The 27,304-nt window shown below is 34.8% G+C and overlaps 1 protein-coding gene across 2 annotated transcripts in view; it reads right to left on the reverse strand.

The window, feature by feature from the left end:
- DPYD (dihydropyrimidine dehydrogenase) overlaps positions 1–27,304 on the reverse strand; it is an 829,985-nt gene that overhangs the window by 640,752 nt on the left and 161,929 nt on the right. For both annotated transcript variants that reach the window (XM_032867196.1, XM_032867195.1), the window contains exon 4: positions 6,184–6,271. In XM_032867196.1, coding sequence (XP_032723087.1) covers positions 6,184–6,271 — 88 coding nt within the window. The remainder of the gene's footprint in view (positions 1–6,183; positions 6,272–27,304) is intronic.

Genomic DNA, 27,304 nt, shown 5'->3' on the forward strand with positions numbered 1-27,304 from the left:
ACTTCAAGAATCTGATGAGAGAAAAGTGGTGTCCCATCTTTTGATATATATATCTCTGGCTAATACTGAACTAAGACATCTTTAATATGGTAATTAGTCATTTGCATTACCCCTTGTCTAATGTTTATGACCTTTGCCTATGTGTATACTGGATTAGGTTATTATTTAAATATCCAGGAACACTTTGATAATAGATAAGTTAATGTATGGTAAAAAAAAAAATCATTTCAAGTTGCTTTAGCTTTCATTTAAAAATGTGTGCATAAAATTTGTTCTCACATAATTTATAGCTTCCAAATTATTTTAAAAGATTTTATTTATTTATTTGACAGACAGAGATCACAAGTAGGCAGAGAAGCAGGTGGGGTTGGGGGGGGAGCAGGCTCCCTGCTAAGCAGAGAGCCTGATGTGTCACTGGATCCCAGGACCCTGAGATCATGACCTGAGCCGAAGGCAGAGGCTTAACACACTGAACCACCCCGGAGCCCCTAATGAGGTGTTCTAAAAGTAAATTCAAAATTATACCTGAACGATTTTTCAAAGAACACATCATTTTCCACTAAATTGAAATGCACTCTTCATTACATATTATGTTCTCTTATTTACTTGGTCCTCTTTACAGACTTTCATCTGCTCCAGAAAATGTGTATTCTTGTACCAACAGTACATGTTGATTATAGAAGCTTTACAGTGAGTTTAAGACCTGATGTGGCAAATCTTTTTGTCTTATTCTTCAAAGGTTTCTTTCTTCCATATAGCTTCCCAATTACTATTTCAGTATTTGTCAATCTGGGTTTCAATCAATCTAGACTACCCATTAAATCTTTAGTAATTGTTATAGTTTTATACATGTATTAAGAAATAATTATCTGCTGTTAGATTAGATTTTAAAAGGTAAAATTACAGCTAAAATATTTTTAAAAAGTCATCTGAATGTATTCTTGAACTGCCACGTCCAAGACTGAAAATGACAAGGCAGTAAGAGAGAAAAATAAGTGTAATCACCCTAAAGGCATTTCATAAGTAAACCAGGAGAATATTGTCCTCCAAAAACATAACAGATACGAAACCCTTGTAAAGAAAAATGTATTCATTGCATTCTCCACAAAATTTCTACAAACTTTAAAGAAAAGCAGAGGAAAGAAAGAAAAAAATGAAGAAAGGAAGAAAGGAAGAAAGAAAGAAAGCAAGCAAGCAAAGGAAAGGAACCATAAAAGATAAGATAAGTTACGGAGAATAAAGTAAAAAGGTTTAACACATATCTAATTAAGAGTTCCATAAGGAGAGGATAGAGAGTCAATGAGAAATTCCCCCAAATGATGAAAGTCATCAGTGCACAGATTCAACAACTACAGTGAAAAGTAAGCAGGATAAACAAAAAGAAATCCAAACGTAGGTTTGAGTGTCTCAGTCAGTTAAGAGTCTGTCTTCGGCTCACCTTATAATCCCAGGGTCCTGGGATCAAGCCCATGTTGGGCTCCCTGCTCAGGAGACTGTTTCTCCCTCTCCTCCCTCTCCCCCTGCTCATGTACTCTCTCAGTTACTTTCTCAAATAAATAAATAAAATCTTAAAAAAAAAAAAAAAGAAAGAAATCCAAACATAGATAAATCACTGTTTAGTGGAACACTAAAGATAAAAAGTTCTTTAAAACAACCCCCTCCCAGGGCACCTGGGTGGCTCAGTAGGTTAAGCCTCTGCCTTCGGCTCTGGTCATGGTCCGAGGTTCCTGGGATTAAACCCCACATTGGGCTTCCCCCTCTCCCTCTGCCTGCCCCTCTGCCTACTTGTGATCTCTCTCTTTCTGTCAAATAGATAAATAAATAAATAAATAAATAAAATAAAATCTTAAAAAACAAAACAAAACAAAAGGAAAACCCCCCCTCCAAAGACATGTAACACTCAAATGAGCATTGATTAGGTTTCTGTTAATTTTCCAATAGTATCAGTATAAGCAAAACTAAACCACTTTCCCATAGCAATTCCAAAATGAAAAAAAAAGGAAAAAAATGAAGAAAATTGGCAAAAATGTGAATAAAGCTAATCCAATATTAGTCTATATTGGATTAGCTTTATTCACATAGACTAATAAAGCATAACAATATTATCTTACAAGTTTTAAAAGGATAAGATTAATATACATAAAACAGTATTTTCTGACTTAGGGATGAGCTAATTTGATGTATAGTACTTTATTCCCTACCAGAAGACCCACTCAGATTAACATCCTAAATGACACAGACCCATACCATAAAGGAGTTGTAAAAATTTGAATTTACTCAGTCCTAGAAAAATACATTTTTCACATTACTCAAATACTGGCATCTCAACTGTAAATGAAATTAACACATGAATTCAGAACTATTTATTTAAGCCAAATGGCATATTCAGCTCTAATTGTTTGCCCTCTAAAAGCATAACAGAGTTTTTAAAAGCTGTGTTCTCTTGAGCATCATTTTATGGCAGCGTCTAAGTAAGTTTCTAACAGTCCTCTTAGGACAAAGGTGCTCATAATTCTTGTTTAGCAAAACAAGTGAGGAAACTAGCCTTGCACACCTAAAGAAACCTTATCACTACCTTTTTATTTTACATATCTAAAATATTCATATTTTCAAATACTAATGGGTAGTAATTTGTGGGCCTCCTAATTTTTTTTTTCATCTCCTTATTTCTCTGTCATGATAGTGGGGAAAAGTTCAATAGGCTTACGTAATAGGCTATGTATTTGGACACTGATCTCTAGGCACTGGGAAGCCACGGACATTTTTTGAACAAAGCAGTGATATAATTAGAGCTATGTTTTCAGGAAATTATTCTGGAAATGATCAACATTTTACTTGATAAAGGTATTAAACCACTTAGCCATTGTAATTGAAATACAAACCCAAAAGGAGGATGAAGTAAAACTATTGATTACGCTTCTGCTTTGTAACACTTGTGTCGGGAATATGCGTGTGTGTGCATGTGTACACACACATATACACATGCACATATATTGAGATGACTTCTTTTAAATAAAAATATTGTTGCCCATAGTTATCAAATGAATTCTGCTGTGACATCTGTTCCTTCCCTGACTTCTACTCATACTTTCCATGGGATCTATCATAAAGAAGAGTTTTGTTTTGTTTTGTTTTTTCCATTGCATCATTTAGTCAGCTTTTCTCTAATGTGTATTATTAAGTTTATTTATCTAGGTATAAAAGCCACACAAATCTGGGCATACAGATTCTATATAATATACAAATCAGTGGAAAAATCAATGCTTTACAATTTGACAGAAACGTTTGAAAAGAGAAAGCAACTCTATTGTTTAAAATAAAGTATCACGAAATGAAGGAACATTTTTAAAAAGTCATTCTTTTTTGCTACATTTATAGATTGGTCTCACTCATTCTGATATAAAGTACTGTTTTTTTTTCCCCCAAAGGAAAGCTATCAGGAAATAGAACCCAGTATTCACAGTTTGATGACTCTGAAACGTGTACTTCCGATTGAGAGATACAATTGCAAACAACAGCCGGCATGAACGAAACAGAGAAAAACTGACTGAGGGGGTACAATAGAATTGCGTGTACCTTTGAAAACTAGAGCTGTAATCCAGTTTGTAAGAAAATAAAGAATGGAACTATTGGCCTAAACTCCCTGAATCACAGAAACCTAACACAATACAATACAAGTGACATCCTTTTCTCAAAGAGGCACAAGGCTCATTGAGTCTGGCGATTCAATTACCCTCTCAACCTGGAAAGAATCCCCCTCCTGAGTTGAGGTCCATTGGCAGAGCAATGTGGGACAGCCTACATTGTACACAGCTGGTAAATATCTAAAAAGCTGCAGTCTTTAAAGAACAAGAATTTCTGACCTTTTATGATTATTTCAGTGTTCTTCAACAAAACACTATTTAATGATAGAGTTCCCTAAATGCCTAGCAAAAGATCACATTTTCAATTAAATGTCTCCAAATATCTTCTCTTCAAATAAAAATCTGTTTAAAATAAAAATAGCTAAGCAAATTGCTTCATTAGGCAGTAAGGAATACAGACAAATTAATGAAACAGAAAGTTTTCCTAAAATAGAGGTGATTCTGATCTTGCTTAGACATTTTATAAACTTCTCAAAGAATACCATTATTCCCTTTAGGTCTTTTATTTTTTCCTATAAATTTGTATAGACCTTGAATGAATGGAGTATACACTAATTAGAATCCTAATATCACTAGTGAACTTTGGAATATCTAGGGAACATTAGCTAAAATGGATTATAACTGTAATATCTCCTCATGCATGAAGTCAAGCATGGAAATAATTTTAGTCAAAACATTCAGACTTCAAACTTTGGACATTTGGTTACATCCCATTCCTATGAAGTCATTAGTAAACAAATAAGATTTCACATAATGAATTATTTTCACATATAAGAAAAAGGTCTTGTGATGATAGATGTTTGAGATTACCATAAAGTTAATAAATGAGATCCCTTCCTAGAATTCATCTTCTTAATTATAAAACAAATATAAAGAAATTGGTGATCTTCTATGGATGGGATTAAGTCTCAAATATTGAGCATAGAATGACAATATTTTCACAACTGAATCCCAGTCTAATTGCCTTGTCTCTTTTCCATCATTCTGTTTTTTGTAATCTAGGCCCTACCCTAGCCACACTGGAGTTACTACATTTGCCCAAACTTGTCATGTACACACTCACACTGCTGCCGTTGCCCATGCGGAATACTCTTCCTGGATTGCATGGATTGCAGCATCAGCCACATCTAACATGGTTAGGGTGTCTTTTTTATTTTTTTTTTCCTTAATGTATCCATTTCTGTTCACAAATTATGAACTTCTACAAGGCAGGGCCATAACAGGAACCCAATACATGTCACTGTGTTTGGTACATAGCAGCTACTCAATAAATAATACCAGCTACAAAAATAGTAATCCCTTGTATAATATGCACCATGCTGAATGTAGAGGGAAATTAATAATTCCACATCAACAAAATATTTGTTAAATAATCACTATGTTAGGGATGGTCACACACAAGTATCCTTTCATTTATACCACAACCTTGTAAGAAAGATGCTGTCTTTCTTTCATAAATAATTTTCCCTGGGTTCGCAATAAGTGGTTAATCTAAAAATTTAACCTAGACTTAAATAAAATAAATATATTTATAAATAATAATATGTTAAATATAATTAATATATCCATGTAGATTAATACCATAACATATACTTAAGTAATAACATTAATTCTTTTGAAATCCTAAAACTATATAAATGTACCATTTTCCCCTGAAATATTTTTTTGAATAACTGACATTGAGAAATGATCTTTAAAAAAAAGGTAGCTGGTTGGTGAAGGAGTACTTATTGGATTTGTATAGCATTGTAGAACGTAAGTGTCAAACACTGAAAAGAAGGATTCTCTATATCCTTTAGGGAAGACTTCCTTCAGCTTTTGTCCATTTGCTAAAGCATCAAACACTTGGCTATGAGCTCAAAATACTCGTTTCACAAATGAAAGATACTATTAATTAATTATTCAATCAATCAAACATTCACTTAGTGAATGAAAAACTGGGCTTAGTTTCACACTGGTTTAAAAAAAAAAGATTAAAATTCCTTCTGTTCTACTCATGCTCATAAAAGCCTGTTTTGTATTTTTTAGTCTTGGGGGTTTTTTGGTTATAACTCTATCTAGTCTCTACGATTTATTCCACATCTTAAACAAATTAACTGAATTTTAGCAACAGGGAAAGTCCATTTCTTTGATGTGTCTCAGTCTGCCAGACTTAATATCAAAACACATTTTGAAACAAAAACATTTCACAAATTTGAAATGTGTTTTGCTAATCAATGACAGTTCCTATCTATAAGCATTTAGCAAGCTTAAGCTACAGTCAATCTATTCAGTGAGTGTCTTGGATTTAAAAATCATTAATTTTAACAAAAACTAATTTTTAAATCAATAAACAATGAATATGCATTTTTGTAATAATTATATCACAACTTGGAAGAGATTAATTAACAAAATGTACCACATTTTTACATGCCTCTAGAAATCATATCTTTAATAGCTTAACCCAATTTACTAAGACAAGCTTTATGCTTTAATTACAAGTCATAGATACCAAGATCAGTGCTGTTATTTTCATTCGCAGAGCTAAATCTGAGTTTACCTTGTTTGCAATACTTGTGATGAATGATTTGATATCTAGATTGGTGGGACAGCTCTTCTGACAGGGGGCATCTGCACATTTCAGGCACCTAAGGAATAAAATGACCAGATTAAAGAAACTCTAAGGTAACTAAGGTAATACTCTATATATTCTCTATCTGATACCCATTCAGAGTTAGCGTCTAGTAAGGACAAATAAAATAGTGCTATTTTTAAGGCACAAAATCTTTTTTTAAGCAGGAAACAAAGAGCATCTGTGTTTCATTTTTTGTACACCTTCTGAGATGTATAAAATACCACCACTCGGGCTAACTGCCCATCCTTTCCGTGTTCCTCCTAGAGATTAAGAGAACCATACTTATTTAAGATACATCATTTATTCTTTTACTAAACCAGTCTTATTTTGATCTCTGTTAAACTGACAACACTTAGAGAATACAGTCTTTTATGATAAAAGTTTTGTATGCCTTTATGCCACAATTATTATAAAAATACAAAGCAAACAAGCAAAGTCTCTCTCATTTTACCACTTGTAACTTCCTTTTATCCTCCCTTCATCTCTCCCACTTTGTCTCCCACCATTCCTCTCTCCCTCTTTCTTTACCTCCCATCAGCTCTCCCTCCCTCCAACTTTCTTGTGTTTTTTAACCTACAAACTATTCACATGGCCACTGGGCTTTGTAGTACATGCTTCATGCATAGTTCAAATCCACCCCATTCCAGAATGAAGCACTTATTCCCCTGCTGCTGTGCCTTCAGCCAAAAAGAACAGGCTCAACCAAGGTTGTGTCCCCTTTCCAATGGCAGCCTGCTTCCAATTGCAGCTCAATGAAGAGATTAGAGGCCCAGTACCCTTGCCCAGACTTGGGGAACAAGTCTGCAAAGACCCACTGCAGCCATTTTTTTTTTCAGTGTTCCAAAATTCATTGTTTATGCACCACACCCAGTGCTCCATGCTATACATTAATACCCACCACCTTAATACCCACCACCAGGCTCACCCAACATCCCACCCTCATTCCCTCCAAAACCCTCAGTTTATTTCTCAGAGTCCATAGTTTCTCATGGTTTATCTCCCCCACCAATTTCGCTCAACTCACTTCTCTCCATCTCCCAATGTCCCCCGTGTTATTCCTTATGCTCCACAAGTGAAACCATATGATAATTGACTCTCCGCTTGACTTATTTCACTCAACATAATTTCTTCCAGTCCCGTCCATGTTGATATAAAAGTTGGATATTCATCCTTTCTGATGGAGGCATAATACTCCATAGTGTATATGGACCATATCTTCTTTATCCATTCGTCCATTGAAGGGAATCTTGGTTCTTTCCACAATTTGCCAACTGTGGCCATTGCTGCCATGAACATTAGGGTACAGACGGCCCTTCTTTTCACTGAATCTGTATATTTAGGGTAAATACGCAGTAGTGCAATTGCAGGGTCATAGGGTAGCTCTATTTATAATTTCTTAAGGAATCTCCACACTGTTTTCCAGAGTGGCTGCACCAACTTGCATTCCCACCAATAGTGTAAGAGGGTTCCCCTTTCTCCACATCCTCCCCACCACTGCAGCCTTTATTATGGCTGGCTGTCCAATCCTGATTCCTTCACTCATGTAAAAGTATTGACCTTCTAATAAACTTCCTGCATACTAATCTCATTTCAAAATCTGCTTCCTGGGGAACCAACCAGAGATATGATCAAACTTTAGTGTGCCTAAGAATCAGCTTGATAAATGTCACAGTTTCCACAGGGAAACCCCTCCTGAGTCCAAGTTATTGGCCTGAGAATCTGTATTGGGGGGGGAGTCTTTGAGGTGATTCTGATATATATGGTTGGATCTACACAGCAAGAATCACAATTCTATAATTACTACATCAGGACTGAAACCGCAGGCTAGAATGGTCCTTAATTTTCATATCAATGTGTGTTATTTATTTATTCATTTAATAAATATCTAATGAACCCCTACTACATGGCAGAACCTGGCATATGAGGATATAAAATTGATAAACAAGACACAAGTCCTGCTCTCATGTACCTTACAGTTTGGAGGAAGTTGACATGTATAAAAGGCAACTGTCATTGTAAATGTGAATTTGGGTGAAAATATTATCGGAAGGGAGCGTTTAAGAGGAATGGTAGTGCTGGAGGGAGAGAGGCAGGCAAAGCTCTTTGGGAAGAGTACTACTCAAATGGAACATTGAAGAATGAAGGGCCTTAGGGAAGTGGCAAAGGGTGGGATTTGGAGTGCAAGGTCACTCAAGATAATGACCCAGTATGTGCCCAGGCCTGGAGAACATGACAAGGTACGTAAACTAATCCAGGTTGGTCAGACACACAGTGAGAACAGGAGTAGAGAAGAATTAGGATGGAGATCTAAAACTTAAGATATACCACTGTCACATTTGTCAGAAGACCAGAATTCTCCAAGAATTTCATTAAGAATGAATCCTACACTGTTCAGTGACAAAGGTGACTAGCTAGCTCATTTTCTATCTACTTCCATGTGTAAAGACCTTGCTTCATTTCCTTTGAGAAAACAATACCAGTCTCCTTGTCATTCTTTTGTGAGTAGGAGAGTCCTCTTCATTGTCTGAACCAATTTCTCAGCACCTAATTAATATCTTGTTTTTAAATCTGATCTCTTTTCTCTGGTTTGTGCCCTTAGCCTTCTCTCTAAATTAAATTTTACACAATGAGTACCGAAGGCTTTTCATAATCAATTGTCCTCCCTGAAATGTAGTCATTAAACCTCTCCCCTATCATTCCTCTAAATGCCATTGTTAGATTCACATCTATCATTTAGCTGAATTCCTATCTTCTCATACTCATGATTTTTTCTCCTAACACACTGTCACTGAGTTCAAAAAGAACTTCTTGAAAGTATAGTTAGCAGCATACACTGCCCAACAGTGCAACACAGCATAATGCATGGTCAATTTGGTCTATGATGTTGAAATGAGGTGATATTATATGTGTTATCTCCACATGGATAAATATGTTGAACATTATTAGTGATCTGAAATGATTTCCTCTGAGGTGGTAAAATAAAATAGCTAAAAGATTAGCAAATAATACGCCATCTTAAATAACTTCTAATTTATTAAAAACATCATTTCAACAGTTTTAAAAATATTTGGAAATTCCCAGTAATAAAGCAACAAATGTACTTATTTGTTTCATATGTGTGTATGTATATATTTATGTCTATATATACATATGTGTGTATGTATATCTGTATATGTGTATATATATACCATATAGATATATAGATTCTGCTTATCCTTAATGAAGTCACAAATTTTCTGCTTTTCTTTTTTCTAACACCCATCTTGAATAATAAGGCAATTAAAAAATAAAGTTATATTGTCAGCAGATATGAATGAGCCAAATTAATGCATAGTATATTTCCCTGTTCTTCTAGAGAAATCTTAAATTCAACATAAACAGATTCATTTAACAGCACTGACAATGTAAGGATTTTTAGTTGTGGTTATTAAGCCTCTTTACCAAATAAGTCCCTTTTTATTATTGAGCTAGTTCACAAATAACAGCTGTTGGAAATGTCAGATGTTAATGAGGCAGGGCAATGCAAACCTGAATTGTAGCATTTTTTTTTTTTTCCTTTGGTGCCATGAATATGCCAGAATGGGCAGACTCTGATAATAATACCATCTTGCAATTCTCTAAGCGCTCTGCAGACTAAAGTGCATCAGGCTGCCATTAATCCCACTTATCACTCTGACAGCTCAGTAATTACACTACTGCTATAGCCAGGTAGTCCTAATAAAATATCAACCACTGCACTGGAATGCATACTGGTGAGATGTTTTATTAAACTTGGTGGGGGGGGTTGATCATCAAGTGACATTAGTGTTGACCTATTTTTCTATTTGACAATAAATTATCCTTTGACCATGACATAATAGATATTACAGAGTGCATTTACTGTACCAAATCAGAAAGGTACTGCATTACAATGATGTAGGCAAATGGTGTAAATAAAATAGCAGAAATGCATGTCAGAATGTTATTACCTAAATTGCTTTAAATGATTGATACCATGAAAAATCACAGACACAGTACTTAGGGGAATATGTCAACAATTATTGTAAACCACAGTTCTACATAAATTTTTCCTTAGAAGTAACATTTAAATTATACTTGTTTTTATCTTCATTCATTTAATTCCCCTTTTATGTTTCAAAGTTACTCTGTTATAATGCAGCTTATTTTTAAATGCATTGTAAGAGCCAAAAGTTAATTCAGATAAACAATTATGTAATATTTTAATCCTGAAATAATTATATTTATACTAAAAGCAGAATATTAGATTATTTTTAAGCAATGAAACATCTTAGATTTTTTACTAGTGATAAACTTTTTTCATTTCCACGTTTAATAGAGGGCATAACAATGGATTTCATTAAAAGCAAATATAGAATCCTTAATAATGTTAATCCTTCATGATTCAACATGACCATAAAAAATGTATGAAAACTTTAGTACTGCTATTTAAGGGACAAAAACTATTAGAGATATACAGATCTTTCTCCAGGGAAAGAGAGCCATGATTCCTCTCTCCAAATATTAGTGAGGCTGGACAGTTTTACTCTATAGCATAACACCCGAAAAAATTATAGTAAGTCATGAAATGAACAGCATTTCATTCTTCACACATCTGAAAACAAATGCCTGCTTTTATTGTTAAGCATCCAGAGCAGTTGGAATTATAACCTATGCTTGTTAAAGAATTTTCTAATCCATGAGTTTAAATAACAATTTCTTCCTCAGTTAAAAAAAAAAAATCACACAAAATCTATATGAAAACCTTAAAACATCATATTGCATTGTTTTTGGTCTTTTGTTAGACGTTGGTTCAATCAAGTTAGCAGTGTTTGATTAAGCTAGGTATAATCTGTATTAGTCTAGATGTAATCAAATTGGGCAAGTTAGTATTTATATGGAAACAAAACAAGGTATTTTCCTAATATTGATGTTGTGTTGCCTCAGAACTTTCATGTTTTTTAGTACCTTCCTCTGGAAGGTCTAATTAACTGAAATGTAGCAGAGGGGTAATAGGATCTAACTCCCTACCCTATAATCACCAGTATAAGTAAATACACAGACTAATATTCTACCCCAATTTGGCAGTATTTCTACTGAAACAGCACAGAATTGAATGGAAGGTATGTAAATCAAGAAATGGGGGTCTAGGGGCGCTTGGGTGACTCAGTTGGTTAAGCATCTGCCTTCGTCTTAGGTCATGGTCCCAGGGTGCTGGGATTGAGCCCTGCATCGGGCTCCTTGCTCAACTGGGAGCCTGCTTCTCTCTCTCCTCTCTGCTCATGCTCTATCTCTGTCTCTCTCTCTCTCAAATAAATAAAATCTCTAAAAAAAAAAATGCAATGTGAGTGCTGTGAATTATATAAGACTGATGATTCACAGACCTGTACCCTTGAAGCAAATAATATATGTTAATTTAAAAAAAAAAGAAAGGAAGAAGGAAATGGGGTGTTAGAAGTGTGTAACGCAAGTTTGAGTTCCACAGCTTGCAATCCTTGTACCAGATCCCATCATAACAGAAACACCCAAGAAAGATGGTTGGTATCTTTAAAACATGATGAGACTAATTCAATGTTCTGATACATTAAACAGTCAAGAGCAATTCCCAGATTCTAATAATTCTCTCCACTTCTCTCAATATTCGATTAATAGCCTTTCCTATATTCTTTCTGATTGCGCTTCTTTGATTACACAACAGATTCTTAATAGCTCTGGGGTATTTGACACTAATTTTGAATATTCCTAATATGCATGTTGGCCCAGCTTCTGTTTTGCTGGGCTGGGAAACTATGGCAATATTGTGAAAAGTAACTGAATTTTTTATGCTGTGCACCATTCTGCCTTGGTGATGGTGAACCAATGATGTTCATGTTTTAAGACTTTTAATATTTATTCGAATGTATAAGTTAATACCAAAACATAATTTTTAAATAGAGCTATTTATCTACTAGAAATTTCCATTCATATGTGGGTGCTTCAAAATAATTCAAAACAAACAAGATTTAAAACAGTGCACAATTCACATAACTGATACTCAGAATATCTTGTTGGATGATCATGGGCATGAGTCTGGGAATCAAACATAGTTAAAAACATTTCTACAATCTTTCTGTACTCTATACCAGAGAATTACTGGTTTTCTCAGAAACAAATGGCTAAAAAAGTATGTTTTACATTTTTTGCATACTTTGAATTGAATGGAAGGACTTACGTTACATTTTGATACTCATTTTTTATTTTCATATATAACTGGCTCTTAAAAATTAGTAAGAAGGCTTTTATCTCCACTTCACACATGGAGAATACTGAGGCTCCAGAAGTCTCCCAGAAGCATAATAAGACCAGTGACCAGGGCAGCTGAGGAAACTACTAGAACACATTTACCATCTTACACCCAGGACTATCCCATTCACATAGGAAGACAGGTTAGAGCTTTAAAAGGTGATGTTCTACTGACCTTATCTCTTCGAACATCACTGCCTCCTTGCCAAAGTAATTTGAAGACTGAGAAAAAAGCAGTTTAGAAGTCACAGCTAGAAAAAGGCTACAGTATCCTCTCTCCTGGAGTCCAATTTTAGTTTAAGAAAAGAGAGTAAAAAGTCTCCTCAAGGAGAAGTTTCTCGAGTCAAGACGAAAAAATTGTCACAAGATTTCAAAGGCTTATATAACCTCAGAAGTCACTGAGGCACTAATTCCTAAAATTAGGAGGCTGATTTTATTACATTTTAAATAACCTTGGAATAGCCAGTTGTATTAGATGGTTTTTAAACATATTTTTATTTAAAAAAATAAGTATGCTCTAAAAACCTCAACAGCATAAGGAGCCACAAACTCATGTACATCTTGTCCTTCAAGCAAGTAAAATATTTCCATAAAAACTTCGGACATGTCACCTTCTGAAAAATTCTAAACATAATGTCCTATTTTATTACACAAAGAGAGTAAATTGTGGTATCTGAGGATGCTGCTTACAAACTTAGATTCTTCTCTTCCTTTCAAGAGAAGTTGCTACAACAATATACTGCAACAATACACTGCAAAGTTTGAGGTGCCTGGGAGGCTCACTTGGTTAAGTGCCTGCCTTTGGATCAGGTCATGATCTCAGGGTCTTGGGATCGTTTCCGGAGTCTGCTCTCTCTCTCCAGCTCCCCCTGCTTGCACTTTTTCTCTGCCAATAAATAAATAAAAATCTTAAAAAAAAATATATATATATATATGTATATATATATACTGCAAAGTTTGAAAATGGCTATATCCTTATTAAAGGTATAACTTATGGTTGTGCAAATAACTAAGGAATGCAAATTATTAAATATGAGAATCTATATGATATAAAAGATGCTTTCCTTCATTCCTGCTTCATACATTACCTCCTAGTACCAGTGCCTGTGTTAGGCATATTTCTCAGTTCCTCTTTTCTTTTTCTTTCTTTCTTCCTTTTATTTTGGAGGGGGGTGTTGTCAAATGACCCTTTATTGAAATATTTTCCTTTGTAGTTTGTAAATAGCTGGGTGTTCCACCGCACCAGTACTGCTGTCATTTATGATGTCATGGAGGACAGCAGCCATCAATGCTGCAGCCCATAGGATCTCTTTAATGGGTCCAGAGGGGTCTCTGGCTAAAGACTGGTGCCGCATCTGTCAGGCAACATTGATGGTATCATCAAAAGTGATTATTTCCACTGTTATTAAATATTTTTCTGCTTCTTTCTGTCTCTTGTTTCCTTGAGGGCTTTGATAATCAGAGTTGATGCAGAAAGTACCACTTAAAATCTGGGTGATGTAATGAACATCGGGTGTTATATGCAACTGATGAATCACTGAACACTGTATCTAAAACTAATGATGTACTATATGTTGGCTAATTGAACTTAAATTAAAAAAAAAAAAAATCCAGGCCTGTCTGTTTGGAACGGCCAGTTTCACTGTAATCCCCGGACTCTTCCAATCACTGGTTCCCTTGGCAATGTCATCACCAAAGTTTTTTGGAGACAGACTAGGGGGCCGATCTTCAAGACCAGCACAGACCTGGCACTGACTTCCCCATTGGTGTACCTACGGTTCACTGGGGTCGAATTTAGGCAGCATGGTGGAGGCAGGAGGTGTTGAATGAACCTGGATTCGGGGCTACCAAAGACAGTTGCATCTTCCCCTCCTCTAAGCCAAGCTGAAACCCAAAAGCTCTCCTTTCTTCTTTTCAATTGTTGCCATTTGGTGAGGTGGTAACAAATAATTTCTTATCCTCCAGGGTAGGATAGCACTTTCCTCTTGCAATATGGTCTTTCCTTAAGTAGCAATTTATAATTCATAAACTACCTGATTTGTATGTCATTTTAAGTTTATATACATATGACTACATATATCCATAATACAGTTACACTTTAGTTAGCATGTAGCCATTTTCAAAAACCCAAGTCTCCCAACACATTTTATAGTCCAACATACCATTTTTAATTTAACTGCAACAAGCCGTAGGTATTTTTTTGAAAGCAGCATACTGTTGCTCACCACAACTGTGGTTCCCCTCCCATTCCAAACAACTGTTAGATGACTCTCAATATACCTTTGATCCTTTGCAGACCTTAAAGCGAACCGGGTGACAGTACTGACAGTTTTTATTATAGCTTTCCTGCTACTCAATAATCTTATTTCACCTGGACCATTTCCCCACTAGTGTCATGAACTCTTTCATTTATATTGAGGATCTTCTCAGGCTTCTTAGAAAAAAGACATTATTCTTTATAACATATCCATATGCTGTGCAAATTACCTTCTCAAATTTTAAAACATCTCTTGTATGTTTTAAATGAATATCAGTGAAGCCCTTATACAAACATAACCAAAAAGGTAATATATATTAGTCATAGATGCTCTAAAAGTAAACTTTTCAGTAAATTCCAAAAGGGAAAATACCATATATTTTATGACTTATTTGAAGGCAATTTCAGAATAATATAACAATAATAACAATACTGACACAATTCTGTCTGATTTCTAGTAAAGATAAAAGAGAAACAAAGTCCAATGGTTTCATGAATGCATAAAATAGGCTATTTATTATATGATTTCTAGATTTATGTGATATGTTGATTATGAAAAAATATCTGTGTAAATATGTAAACCTACTTAAGCACAGTGGGCTAATATCTGAGATAGATTTAACTTTATACAATGTTATACTGCTTTAAATTTTTTATTTTTGCAATGGGCAAGGATAACATGTAATTGAAAAATTAACATATTTTGATGTTGACTGGCAACTAAAATTACAATAACCTGTGTAATTTTATTTTTTTTTTACTTTGGTCATTTGAATCAAATCAGGCAAAAACAAACCCACGATGCTCCCATATTCTCTTTCCTCTCCCTGAAAACTCCAGAAGTCTTATGAAAAAGATCCAGGTAAAAGTTTTTATAAGAGTTTTAACAATGGGATACACTTCTGAGTATCTGGTGGTTCAGAAAACTGAAAAGAACAAAAGGTCAGGTTTTGTTAAATAAATAATTGGTGAGTGACAGCACAGAGCTGAAGGGACTCATTACGTCATTAAAACAACAGTGGAAGAAAATATTTGGCCTTAAAATAATACTATATCATTCACTAATGATAGAATTTAGAAACAAATTTATCCAAAGCTTAGCTAGCTAGATATCAGAGCATAGTAGGAATAATTCGACTCTAAGTTACTTATTAAAAAGCCACTACATTCTAAGTTTGTGCTGGTGAAGGGAAGGGTTTACTGAAGCTTACTTGAAGATGGTGACTTAAAAGTATACTGGACTTACTTCATGCAAAAGAGATTTGTCTAGACTTCTTTTTTCTTCTTTGTAAGTGCAACAGTGACTAATATTTCAGATGCTGGAAGAACAGATTTGCAAAGCAACAGCCAGATCTGGATTTTCTTCCTTTTGGAACTATTCAGTTTCATGTATGGAACCGACACAAATTTATCTAAATGTTTTCCTCCATAAAAAAGATGCCACTTCCCCTTTTCAAAGTGAAAAGTAAACACACCCCTGCACACATTTAAATTAAATTTACATATTCATTCCTAATCAAAATCTATGCTGATTACCCTAAGTAAAAGAAAAATGCATTTTCCACAAGTTTTTTTTTCTTTTTTTTTTTTTGTTTTGTTTTTTGTTTTGTTTTGTTTTTTTTTAAAGATCATGACATCTTCCTGCCTGAAGGGAGAGTTTCTCACAAAATGATTTATAAGCACTGGCACCTGCCTGCTTTATTTCTACTGTTTCAGCTACAACACTTGCTCCACTCTAGAACCCTGTTGTTCTGTGAGCACATCAGTCATTTTTCAACCTCTATGCATTCCAGTATGTTCTTTCCCTGCCTCAAAAACTATACTTCAAGCTTGCTTCAGAATTCAGTTCAGGTGTCTCTCATGGAGTTCCCTGGTTCTTGCCATTCTGATCTCCCAGAACATCCTGTGGGTTCCTTTATCAAAGCAATTATCACATTGGAATGAAATGCTGATTCACTTTCCTGGTGTCTCTTAGATTTCCTCTTCCAGTGAGAAAATGGTTAGGTTCCTTGTTCTTTGCTGTTGGTTTGCTTTGAAACAGATTAATTTGAAATTGGATGAAAAAGACAGCCAAAATTTTGGTAATACTCCAGTTACTGCTGTTAATGTTTAGAAAAAATACATTTTTAAATAACTGTTCTTAAAACTTATGTAAATAATATACACCTTTAGTGAAAAAATGTTTATATTTGGTTTAATTTATTGAGTAAATACTTATGTAAGAGTAACTATATGCTAGCTCTATTTTATACATTTTTAAAAATTAACTCATTTCATCTCCATAATCACTAGATGAGGTAGATATAAATATTAAATCACTGTATCTTTCTAAGAACTCCATGGAGTAGGTACTGATGTTATTCTCATTTTAAAGATAAAAATACTAAGGCACAAAATTTCCTTCTCTGTTTCAGGTTTGAAATCTTTTATTTCCTATTTTTGTAATCCTGGTGATCATTAAGAAGTTAATAAAAATCTTCTAAGGGTGATTGCCAGTTTTCTCTTCTACTTCATTCTAAAATCTTAATAGTGAATGATAATGTCAGGGCTTGCCTCCCAGTTTGTGAAATCCAGAGTCAGGATTCTTACACAGGTCTGACTTTCTCCAAAGCCCAGCCTATGGGTATCATCATTTCATTTCTGCAGTAGTTCTCATAATGATAGCGAGTAGCCCCAGAGAATCTGAGAAAGAGTTTCCGATGTAAAGAGTTTCGATAAAAGCCATGCATGTTATAGTCATTGTTATGCAATTTAATCCATAAACAGCTGCCTTAAAACACAATCTAACAAAATTCCTCATTTACTTTACAAAGTGCCTAGCAATAATACTTGCAGATCATGTTATTCTTTTTTTTTTTTTAAGATTTTATTTATTAATTTGACAGAGAAGGATAGTGAGAACCTGAACACAAGCAGGAGGAGTGGGAGAGGGAGATGCAGGCTTCCCGCTGAGCAGAGAGCCTGATGCAGGGGTCTATCCCAGGACCCCAGGTTCATGATCTGAGCCAAAGGGAGACACCTAACGACTGAGCCACCCAAGCACTCTGATCATGTTATTTTTTTTTTTAAGATTTTATTTATTTATTTGACACAGAGAGAGAGAGATCACAAGTGGGCAGAGAGGCAGGCGGCGGGGGCGGGGGGGGGAAGCAGGCTCCCTGCTGAGCAGAGAGCCTAATGTGGGGCTTGATCCCAGGACCCTGAGATCATGAACTGAGCTAAAGAGGCTTAACCCACTGAGCCACCCCGGGGCCCCATGATCACGTTACTCTACAAAGCATTTTCTTATAGGTAAATCATCTATCAAGAAATCAGTGTTTCTAATAGAAACAGCAGAAATTTCTAATAGAAATACCAGAAAGACAAAATAAAAGCAATCAGAAACATTCTGGAGAAATATCACACATACGTAATACATAAAATAAAAACATATTTGACATATAAAAACATATAAAAACATATTTGACATCTATAATCATGACCAAGCCCAAAATAATTATGTCACTCTGTAACACTTGGAACATTACATATTGTGGCAAAAAGTAAAGACTAAAATTGTCCCCATTAAAGCTGTTTTGCACACCACTGTTACTTCTTACTAGGCTCTGTATAAAGTGACTTAAACATTATTTCAGTCCTTAGGAGTTTATGCCTAAGACGCAATGCTGACCATTGCACATGAAGAGTATGTAGAAATTTCAGGAAGTTAATGAATATGGGAGAAAAACAGATAAGGATATAAATGTTTAATCTTCTCAATTTAATTCATATCTTAAGGTGGACCAAAGTTTCAGGCAATGGAATGGCATGGGAAATGAACTAATGTGACAATGGCCTGATAATTATCAGAATATTTTTATAAAATTTAGTCTAAAAAAACTTAGCCTAAAGGCCAAAAGACACAATGTTCAGAAATAATATCTTGAACATAGTCATCAAAATTAGCTGCCTACAGCTTAACATGATTTAAAGTGTAAAAACAGGAAAATAGAAAAGCTAGGGGCAAATAATATATATTTCTATAAAAATGGAAAATTCCATTGACTGTGCTTCTCATTATAACACTGACAATGTTGTCATGGTATTATGTTACATATGCCATTAAATTTAGGAAAGCTCAATGAAGAATTTCAGTGAAGGTAGAATTTAAACGTGTTCATGGTCTGTGGAATTTTATTATTTCTTTTTTTTTTTTTTTTTTTTTGTTCTTTCCTCCCTTCCCTCCTTCCTCACTCAACAAATATCTACAGAGCACTTGTTATTTGCTGGGTATTTCACTAAATGGTATAGATACCAAAATGAGGAAGATATGGGTTGTGCCTTCAAGAGTCTCACAGTGAGTAAGTCAGACACATGAATGTATATTCTTGTGATGTGAAGGTGGGGTAATGGAGAGATTAAGAGATGTTTATACTTGCCCTAAGTTCAGAGGCACCATATGTTCATTCTCTATCTTCAACGCCAGTATAATGCTAAAAATATAATAAATGGATTTGTTTCTTCAGACTGTGTGTGTGTCTGTGTGCTAGTGTGTATCTTAAGGGAAGGCCCGGTATACAGGGTTTGAGGAAGATAGGTGAGAAACTGGAAGTATCTATTACTATCTACTGAAAGTGGCAGAGACTCTCTGCCCAGCTACTAGATTTTTCTTCACCACAAACAGATCATCTCTTCTTTAACCGATCTCTTTTCTTTCACTCATACACCTTCCACTAGGTACCTATCACAAAATAATACTGTAAGAGATAATGTAGTGTGATGGCTTCTGGAATTAAAGGCAGCTCTATCATTTATTAGCTTTGTTATTTTAGGAAATTTAATTAAATTCTTTGTATTCCCAGTCCTCCCATAAGTTGCTAATTATAGGCTAGACACCATACCATTATAAGGAAGGTTAAATAAATTAACATAAAACACTTAGTGCCTGCCATATAGTAAATGCTCAATGATGTAAATCACTGTAAATTGTATGTATTATTATCTAAGAACAATGGAGAATACAATGGAATAAATGAGCATTGTTTTTCAATAGTTACTGGGAAAAAGTTTTATGGTGAAATTATAAAATAATAATTACTGAGATAATTATGAAGAATACCAACGATGTCATGATCATAGTAGCTTCTCAATAAATGGAAAACATAGGAAACATTCTGAAAAATATCTTCCAAGTCAATTCAATGGACCTTGTAGAATATGGAAGTGAAGTGGTATCATTTTGGAAAAAAAAAAAAAAGTGTAACCAGGAGAGAACATGAGGAATAAAATATGTAAGATATAAGTGCTACTGCATCCATAATGAAGTGAGCAGTCACACCATAAAACCAAGCATAAAGTGATCTCCTCACTAGCATGATGAGTTACACCTAGCAATAACTTTGCAATTGTTACCTCATTTCTCCAAGAGATGCCTTCTTTAGTTAGTATTAATAGTTTTGATGAGACTGTTTCAGTAATTAATTTCACATTTGGGTAGTTAGTGTAGGCAAACTTACATGTCAACAATGAAAAGAAGTATTAGAACCCAGGGCGATGAGAGCAGCAAGGAGGCAAATGAATCTCCCTTTGTCAAGGGAAGGTCTCTGATAGAGATTTAATTTTTTTGCCTCCTTTATTTCCCACATCTAAAATGAATATTCTTCCAGTACATGAATGCATTTCATAAGACACACTCAAGTTTTCAACTTTAAGTATACAGAAGAAGAAAGAAGAGAAACTTGTTTAAAAATATAATTTTGGAGAATAAATTTTTCTTTATGTACCACATTTTCATTCAAGCTGTGAATTGTCCCACCTGTTCCCTTCTTGATATTTTTTTAAGATGAACTTTTCAGAACAATCCCACTGAGAGGAAATTGCTTTGCAAGCTAGGAAGATATTAATCTGTTCTCCCAGCATAGTGGGCGCATAAATCCTTTTTTATTGAAGAGGTGTTGTTAAAGTTCTATATATAAGACGACAGTACAGTATTGATTTTGGTAATACTAATACAAAAGCAGTATTTTCAGTTAAACATGTTATATTCTTCCCATTTTTCTGCCTTTGCTCTTGCTTCTCCTTCAATACAAAATGCATAACTCCTCACTCATACTTCCCATCTAACAAATTCCTGGGTATCCTTCAGGCTCTAACACAGGTATCATTTCCTCTTGAGAAGTCTTCCAATTACCTCCTCTCACTTCTTAAAGATTATTAATTTACTTCTTCATATCCCCACATTTTTCACATTTTACTATAATTATTTTTTAAATAAACTGTATCCACAAATAGCTGATGGGTCTCATGAGGACATTCATTCATTCAACAAATATCGGTTGAGTGCCTGTTAGGTGCAAGGCCAAGAGAAACTAATGGCTAGTAAAACAGACCACGGATACTTCCTCAGTAGGCTTAGGGTTGAACAAACTGACAAACATTTTACTGCAAACAAAGATGAATTATGATAGTACAGAGCAATGGGATCAGGGGATCTGGGAAATTCTTCCCGCCATCTCAAGGATGAGTAGGAATCACCTAGAGTGAGAAGAGAAAGGAGGAGGCAGAGGAAACAGATGTGCAAATGCCATGACATGGCCGGAGGCTCAGCAGGTTGGAGGCTTTGAAGGAAGGTCCTGGTGTCCAGAGCAGGAGAGTAATGGGGAGGGTGGTTGACAAGGGCAGGGATACTGCTGATTTAGTCCTGGTACTTCCAGCAGCTAGCTAGATCAGGTGCTCAACAAATGCCAGTTGAATAAGTAAATGAGTAATAATAATAATTAGAGGAGGACTACGCACTAGCTTGAATTTTGAGGATTGTATTATTCCTATCTTGGGAAAATTAAAATCTTTACAAGGTAATTTGCTTCCCTTTACTACAAACAGAAATATTTTTGCCTTGTTAAGACTTTCCCCTTTTTATATATTTAAAAGTAATTTAGAGAACTATATAATTCAGCACTAAATACACTATATAAAGTATTTATGATCAGCTAACTTGAAAAACATGCATCTTACATACATCTGCTTCCAAAGGAAGTATTTATAATGTTTACAAAGTTTCACTGTGGATTCCAAAGGATTATGAATTGTATAATCTCTTTAGGAAGAAAAAATGATCGTCTTCCACACAGCCTTACCAAATGAATATCCAAAGAGGAAGCTTGGTCCTAAACTTTTTTTTTTTTTTTTCTGCACTACTAAGTCCCATAATACACACTGCCCAAGTACAAGAGAACACCTGCCTCACTTTTTTTATTGTTTGTTAATGGGTGTAAGATTAGGTAGTTTTTATAGTGCCTTCTAACACAAAAAAAAATCATGGTCTGATGTCTTCTTCACATGTTTCTGAAATGTTATGAGATTATGAGAATAAAAACCTTATAAAAAAACAGTAAGAACCACATTCAGTTTTCAGTTTTGGGGAAAGTCAATAAAGAATTGCCAAAACTTTAAACTCTGAATATTTTCTTTGAATGAGAAAAATCTTTCAATAAATAGAACATAGTTTGAGCTTTAGAGTGAGACCTTTCTTAAAATTTCATTAGCACTATGGATATTTTTATTTTATTTATTTGTTTGTTTATTTTTAAAGATTTTATTTATTTATTTGACACAGAGAGAGAGAGACAGTGAGAGAGGGAACACAAGCAGGGGGAGTGGGAAAGGGAGAAGCAGACTCCCTGCTGAGCAGGGAGCCCGATGTGGGGCTCGATCACAGGACCTTGGGATCATGACCTGAGCCAAAGGCAGATGCTTAACAACTGAGCCACCCAGGTGCCCTGGATATTTTTATTTTAAAAAGAAACAAAGAACTTGAAAAAAATCCACCCACAGCAATAAAAATGGTAAAATATTTGACAACCGTGTCCAGGTCCAAAATGTTCAGCTACATTAAATGAGGATATAGAATGTTCCAATTTCTCCACTCTGTATTTCGTGGCAGTCTGACTTAATTTTGGATTAAAGTCCTTAAGAAAGCATTTAACTCCATTTTTAAATGTTAGGAACTGACCTCCTGTACCTACACTACAGTAAGAAATTTCCATTTATTTCTATCTACATCATGCCATTTTACCATCCAGCAGAGGAAACATCAAGCTCCTTTCTAGAAAGTATACCACAAAATAATCAGAAGAACACTGGGTGGAGTCGGAAAACACGGGTTTATATCTTGTCATCGCCATTAGGAGGTTGTGGGGATTGAAAGAAGCCATCTAATCTTTCTACGTCTGACTTTCTTCAGCTGAGAGATAATACTTATTTTAGTATCATGAGACATACATGATAGACATACAGCTATTCAACCAGCTATTCAGAATGCACTTATTTATTCACCTGTACATTCCGTCTGATAGCGTTCATACGTACCCCACCCCCAACACCTTATCTATAGTATGTCTCTCTGGAGCTGAGACTTTTGGTTTATGTTATGCTTATTTACTGTCCTACCTATAACCCAGCATTACTAAATCCCATAGACGCAAACCTTTGCTGGATTGGTATTCAGAAATATTTCACTAACCTTTCCTATGGCCCTAAAACTCTAGGGTATATGCTGACTACTCATTAGGTTAGGTTTTTTTATTCGTTCTGTCCTGGCTCTCCTTGTTTCTAGTCTATGCTTTTGAAAATTGCTACAGTTCAGAGTTTGAATCTTCAGTGCCCTCTTCAATGGCTTCTAATGTTATGTCTATTTGCTCTTAATCCAACAAATTTATCCATATGGCTTCCTCTTAACCTCGTAACTATCTGCTATTTTCCTTCCCTCTAGCCATCAAATCATATAACAGTGGAAACTTGCATTTATCCAAACGAACATTGGTATACTAAAAGACAGGTAATGAACTATATTTTCGTTTATTATTATGTAGAAAGGACTACATACTTTTAAAAATGTTGTTTTAGATGAATATTTGTAAGATACACAAATTTTATATTGTCTTGCCTATATATATATCTGTGTGTGTGTGTGTGTGTGTGTATAGGGGAGGGTATTGAGCTCACAATCCTTAACTGAGATGACATTAAGAAAAGAGATGACTAACCCATTTGATTTAGTGGTAAGTATGTATTTATTTATCAGGCATTTTCTATATACCTGTTATGTGACAAATATTAAACACCAAGGTTTCACAGATGAATACAAGAGAATGTGACCTATAACTTCATAATAACCATAATGTTGGGCACCAGGTATTTAAACACTCAACCATGGGTGCATATGATATGATAAATTAATAGAATGCACAAAATGCTTCATCAGCAAAAAAGATGGAATGACAACTTCATAGTGAGAAGAATCAAGGGAAGTAAGTGTCTCATGAAAAGTGCCTTCTGATTTGGGTCTTAAAAAATAATGACTTTGACAGAACAGAATAAAAGGGTGTATTCAGGTGGAAGAAGCAGAATGAGCAAAGGCATGGGAACATAAAAGTACATGATGTACTCAGATGTATTTGACGAATATCTCACGTCATCAGAATAATTAGGATAATAGGTACCTGACAAGAATAGCTGGGGAACAAGGGATGAGGCACAGAATTCTAGTCTGAATTAAAACTAAACTTTACTAGTCCTCTAAGAATTTTGGATAAAATTGTAAAATTTTGATTTGAAATTATCTTAATTTCAAAACATACAGACACACATACACACACGCACGCACGCACACACACAAAATACCTCAATAGACCAGAAAAGAAATGAAGACACAGTAGCAAGCAGAACTGAAGCAATAGGCCCAATGACCTCCAGATTCTGAAGTAAGCATACACAGCCTACAACTGACTATTTTGGTATAATTAAGACCAAAAGTGCCCAACCTGAAGTGGAAGATTGGAATAAGACTCTCTGCTTAAAATCATGGGTTGGATGAATGGTACTACCTTTGCACATGTAAGGGGCTAGGACAATACTGATATGCTAACTTACATAAAGACTTACATAAAGCTCTATGCTAAAGAGAGACAGGAGGGAGACAACACAGACTTGAATCTCAGACATGGGTCAAGCCATCCCTCCTGTGGTTTCCACAGATACATCAACACAATATTACATGGGATTACACCCAGAGCTACTAATATAAGACATGATTCTAGATCAAGACACTAAGATCCATATTGAGGTAACCATGGGATTAATTCCTATATGGGACAGGGAGACATCAAGAGTAAAGTAAATGTGCACAACAATCACTCAAGTTCAAAAATAGACAAAATTTCTAAAAACAAACAAGGAAAAATTCACATTAAGAGAGCTCCAGTAATCAGGAACTCAAATTATTACAAAGTGAAAATAATAATCTGAAAATTTCCTTAAAGTTATATGTTTATAACCCTCATAATAAAATAAAATAAAGGAGTGGATACTGTCCCTTAAAGACAAAACAAATAAGTATCAAAAATAAGCAAAATGAAAGAAAAATGATAGGATAATAAAAGAACCAAATAGAAATTTTGGAAGTAGAAAATTTTGTCACTAAAAAAGAAAATATCATAGCATACATTCTAGACAGGACATACTCAGAGAGAAATTTAGTGAATTATAATATGGCACTGGGAATTCATATAAAATATAACACAAAGTGACAGAGATTAACATTTATATTCTGGGATGAGGGAGTTTACACATTATTGTATAATGGATAATGGGAAGTCATCAAAAGGTTACTATTCAGAGAGTCATCAAAAGGTATACTCTTCAGTGTCCTCAGACACTCAATTCTAATGGCAATACACAGAATGAACAACAGGCTACTGTCACATTCCTGCCAAAGGATGACGAGGTAATGAACAAATAGGTAACAGAAAGAATGGAGACACCCATTTTCCCCCAGCTATTCTCTGACTTCACTAAGTTAGTTTCCATATTTTAAAATATTATAGGAAAAAAAAAACCCAAAAAACTTTAGTTTTCTCTCTGGCATCCCTCCTTGGCCTCAGATTCTTTCTCTATATTTATTCCTATCTACCTTCTTTCCTTCCAATCTACCTAACACAGAGCCTTGTTATTATTTACTGCCCAGGGTATTACTTTTGGAAATGAGTGGATGTCCCCCATTTGTTTGTTTGTTTGTTTTTTATTTATTTGACAGACAGAGATCACAAGTAGGCAGAGAGGCAGGCAGAGAGATAGGAAGGGGGAAGCAGGTTCCCTGCTGAGCAGAGAGCCCAATGCGGGACTCAATCCCAGGACCCTGGGATCATGACCTGAGACGAAGGCAGAGGCTTTAACCCACTGAGCCACCCAGGCGCCCCATCCGCCATTTGTTTTAAGCATGCCTGTCATACTCTTTTTCAGTAACTGTCAAATCAAGCACAGACTCCTGAAATATGGTAGCAACAGCACTACCTTAAAGTCAAATGGATCTGGGTTCAAATCCTGTCTTTCCTATTGATTAACTATGTAACAAGTGACAACTACTATGAGCCTCACTTTCTTAACCTGTATAAGTAGAATGAAAAACCCCTTATATAAGGGGTTTTATATTATATAAGAACCAAGGACATTAGATAGCCACAGAGTCTAGCAGAGTATCTTGTAATATGATAAGTGCTCGATAAATGTTATTTCCTTATCCCCATTAACAACACCCAGCAAAAAATTCATTCTCTAACTTTCCTAAGAAAGAAAATACAGTTCTTTCATTTTGTCTTACCTTTGTCTGTTTCTATATTTCTATATTGGTTAAATTAATTTATTTGCACAACTATCTCCCTTACTAGTTTGTAAAATACTTTCAGAGCAGTGCCTGCTTTTCCTCTTCTCTGTATAACTCTATATCTAGCACAGTACCCAATTAACAGTAAAACTTTAATAAATGCTAGGTAAAAAAAATTAGTGTAGCTACAGTCTAATTTATCTTCTATACACTGCCCCTAAATGCAACTATTTCTTCTTCATGCTGCACAATATGGACTCTCAAAATTATCCATATACTTCTCTTCCTCTTTTGTTCTTCTATCATTCCCTCTAGCTTTCTTCTTTCTGGCAAAAATATATCCAATATACCTCTTCCACCAGTATTACTTACTACGTTCCTTAGACCTAGCCTATCTCTGAACTCAATCAAAAAAGGAAAGAAAAAGGATCTATCATATCCAATAACATATTCCTTTCCCTACCATTTCTCATGCATAGTAGGAGTTCAAATTTGTTGAACTGACTTGAATAATCTTGCTTTTAACTAAAAGATTTTTGCATAGGAGCAGAATACATCATATAAAAGGTAATGCATATTTTAAGTTATTATGATTTACTAATTTGGCTACTTTGATTTATTTCAAGGAACTTGGAATGAGAACGTTCAAATCCAAATAGAATGTTAAGGTCCTCAATATTTATCCAAATATCTATTATGAATCTTATTTTCTCTAGAAGTAAAGATTCATACCAGTCTAATTAGCATGCATTTATCATGTGCGAAAACATCTTCAAGGATTTGACATTTTTCTAGTCAGTTCATAATTGTTTGTATGAGTATCTATTACATATTTCATCAATTTAAAATGAACATAAAATAAGATATAATCA

This window comes from Lontra canadensis, unplaced genomic scaffold, assembly GCF_010015895.1.
Source record: "Lontra canadensis isolate GAN:19392208 unplaced genomic scaffold, GSC_riverotter_1.0 scaffold33, whole genome shotgun sequence".
NCBI classification, from domain to species: domain Eukaryota; kingdom Metazoa; phylum Chordata; class Mammalia; order Carnivora; family Mustelidae; genus Lontra; species Lontra canadensis.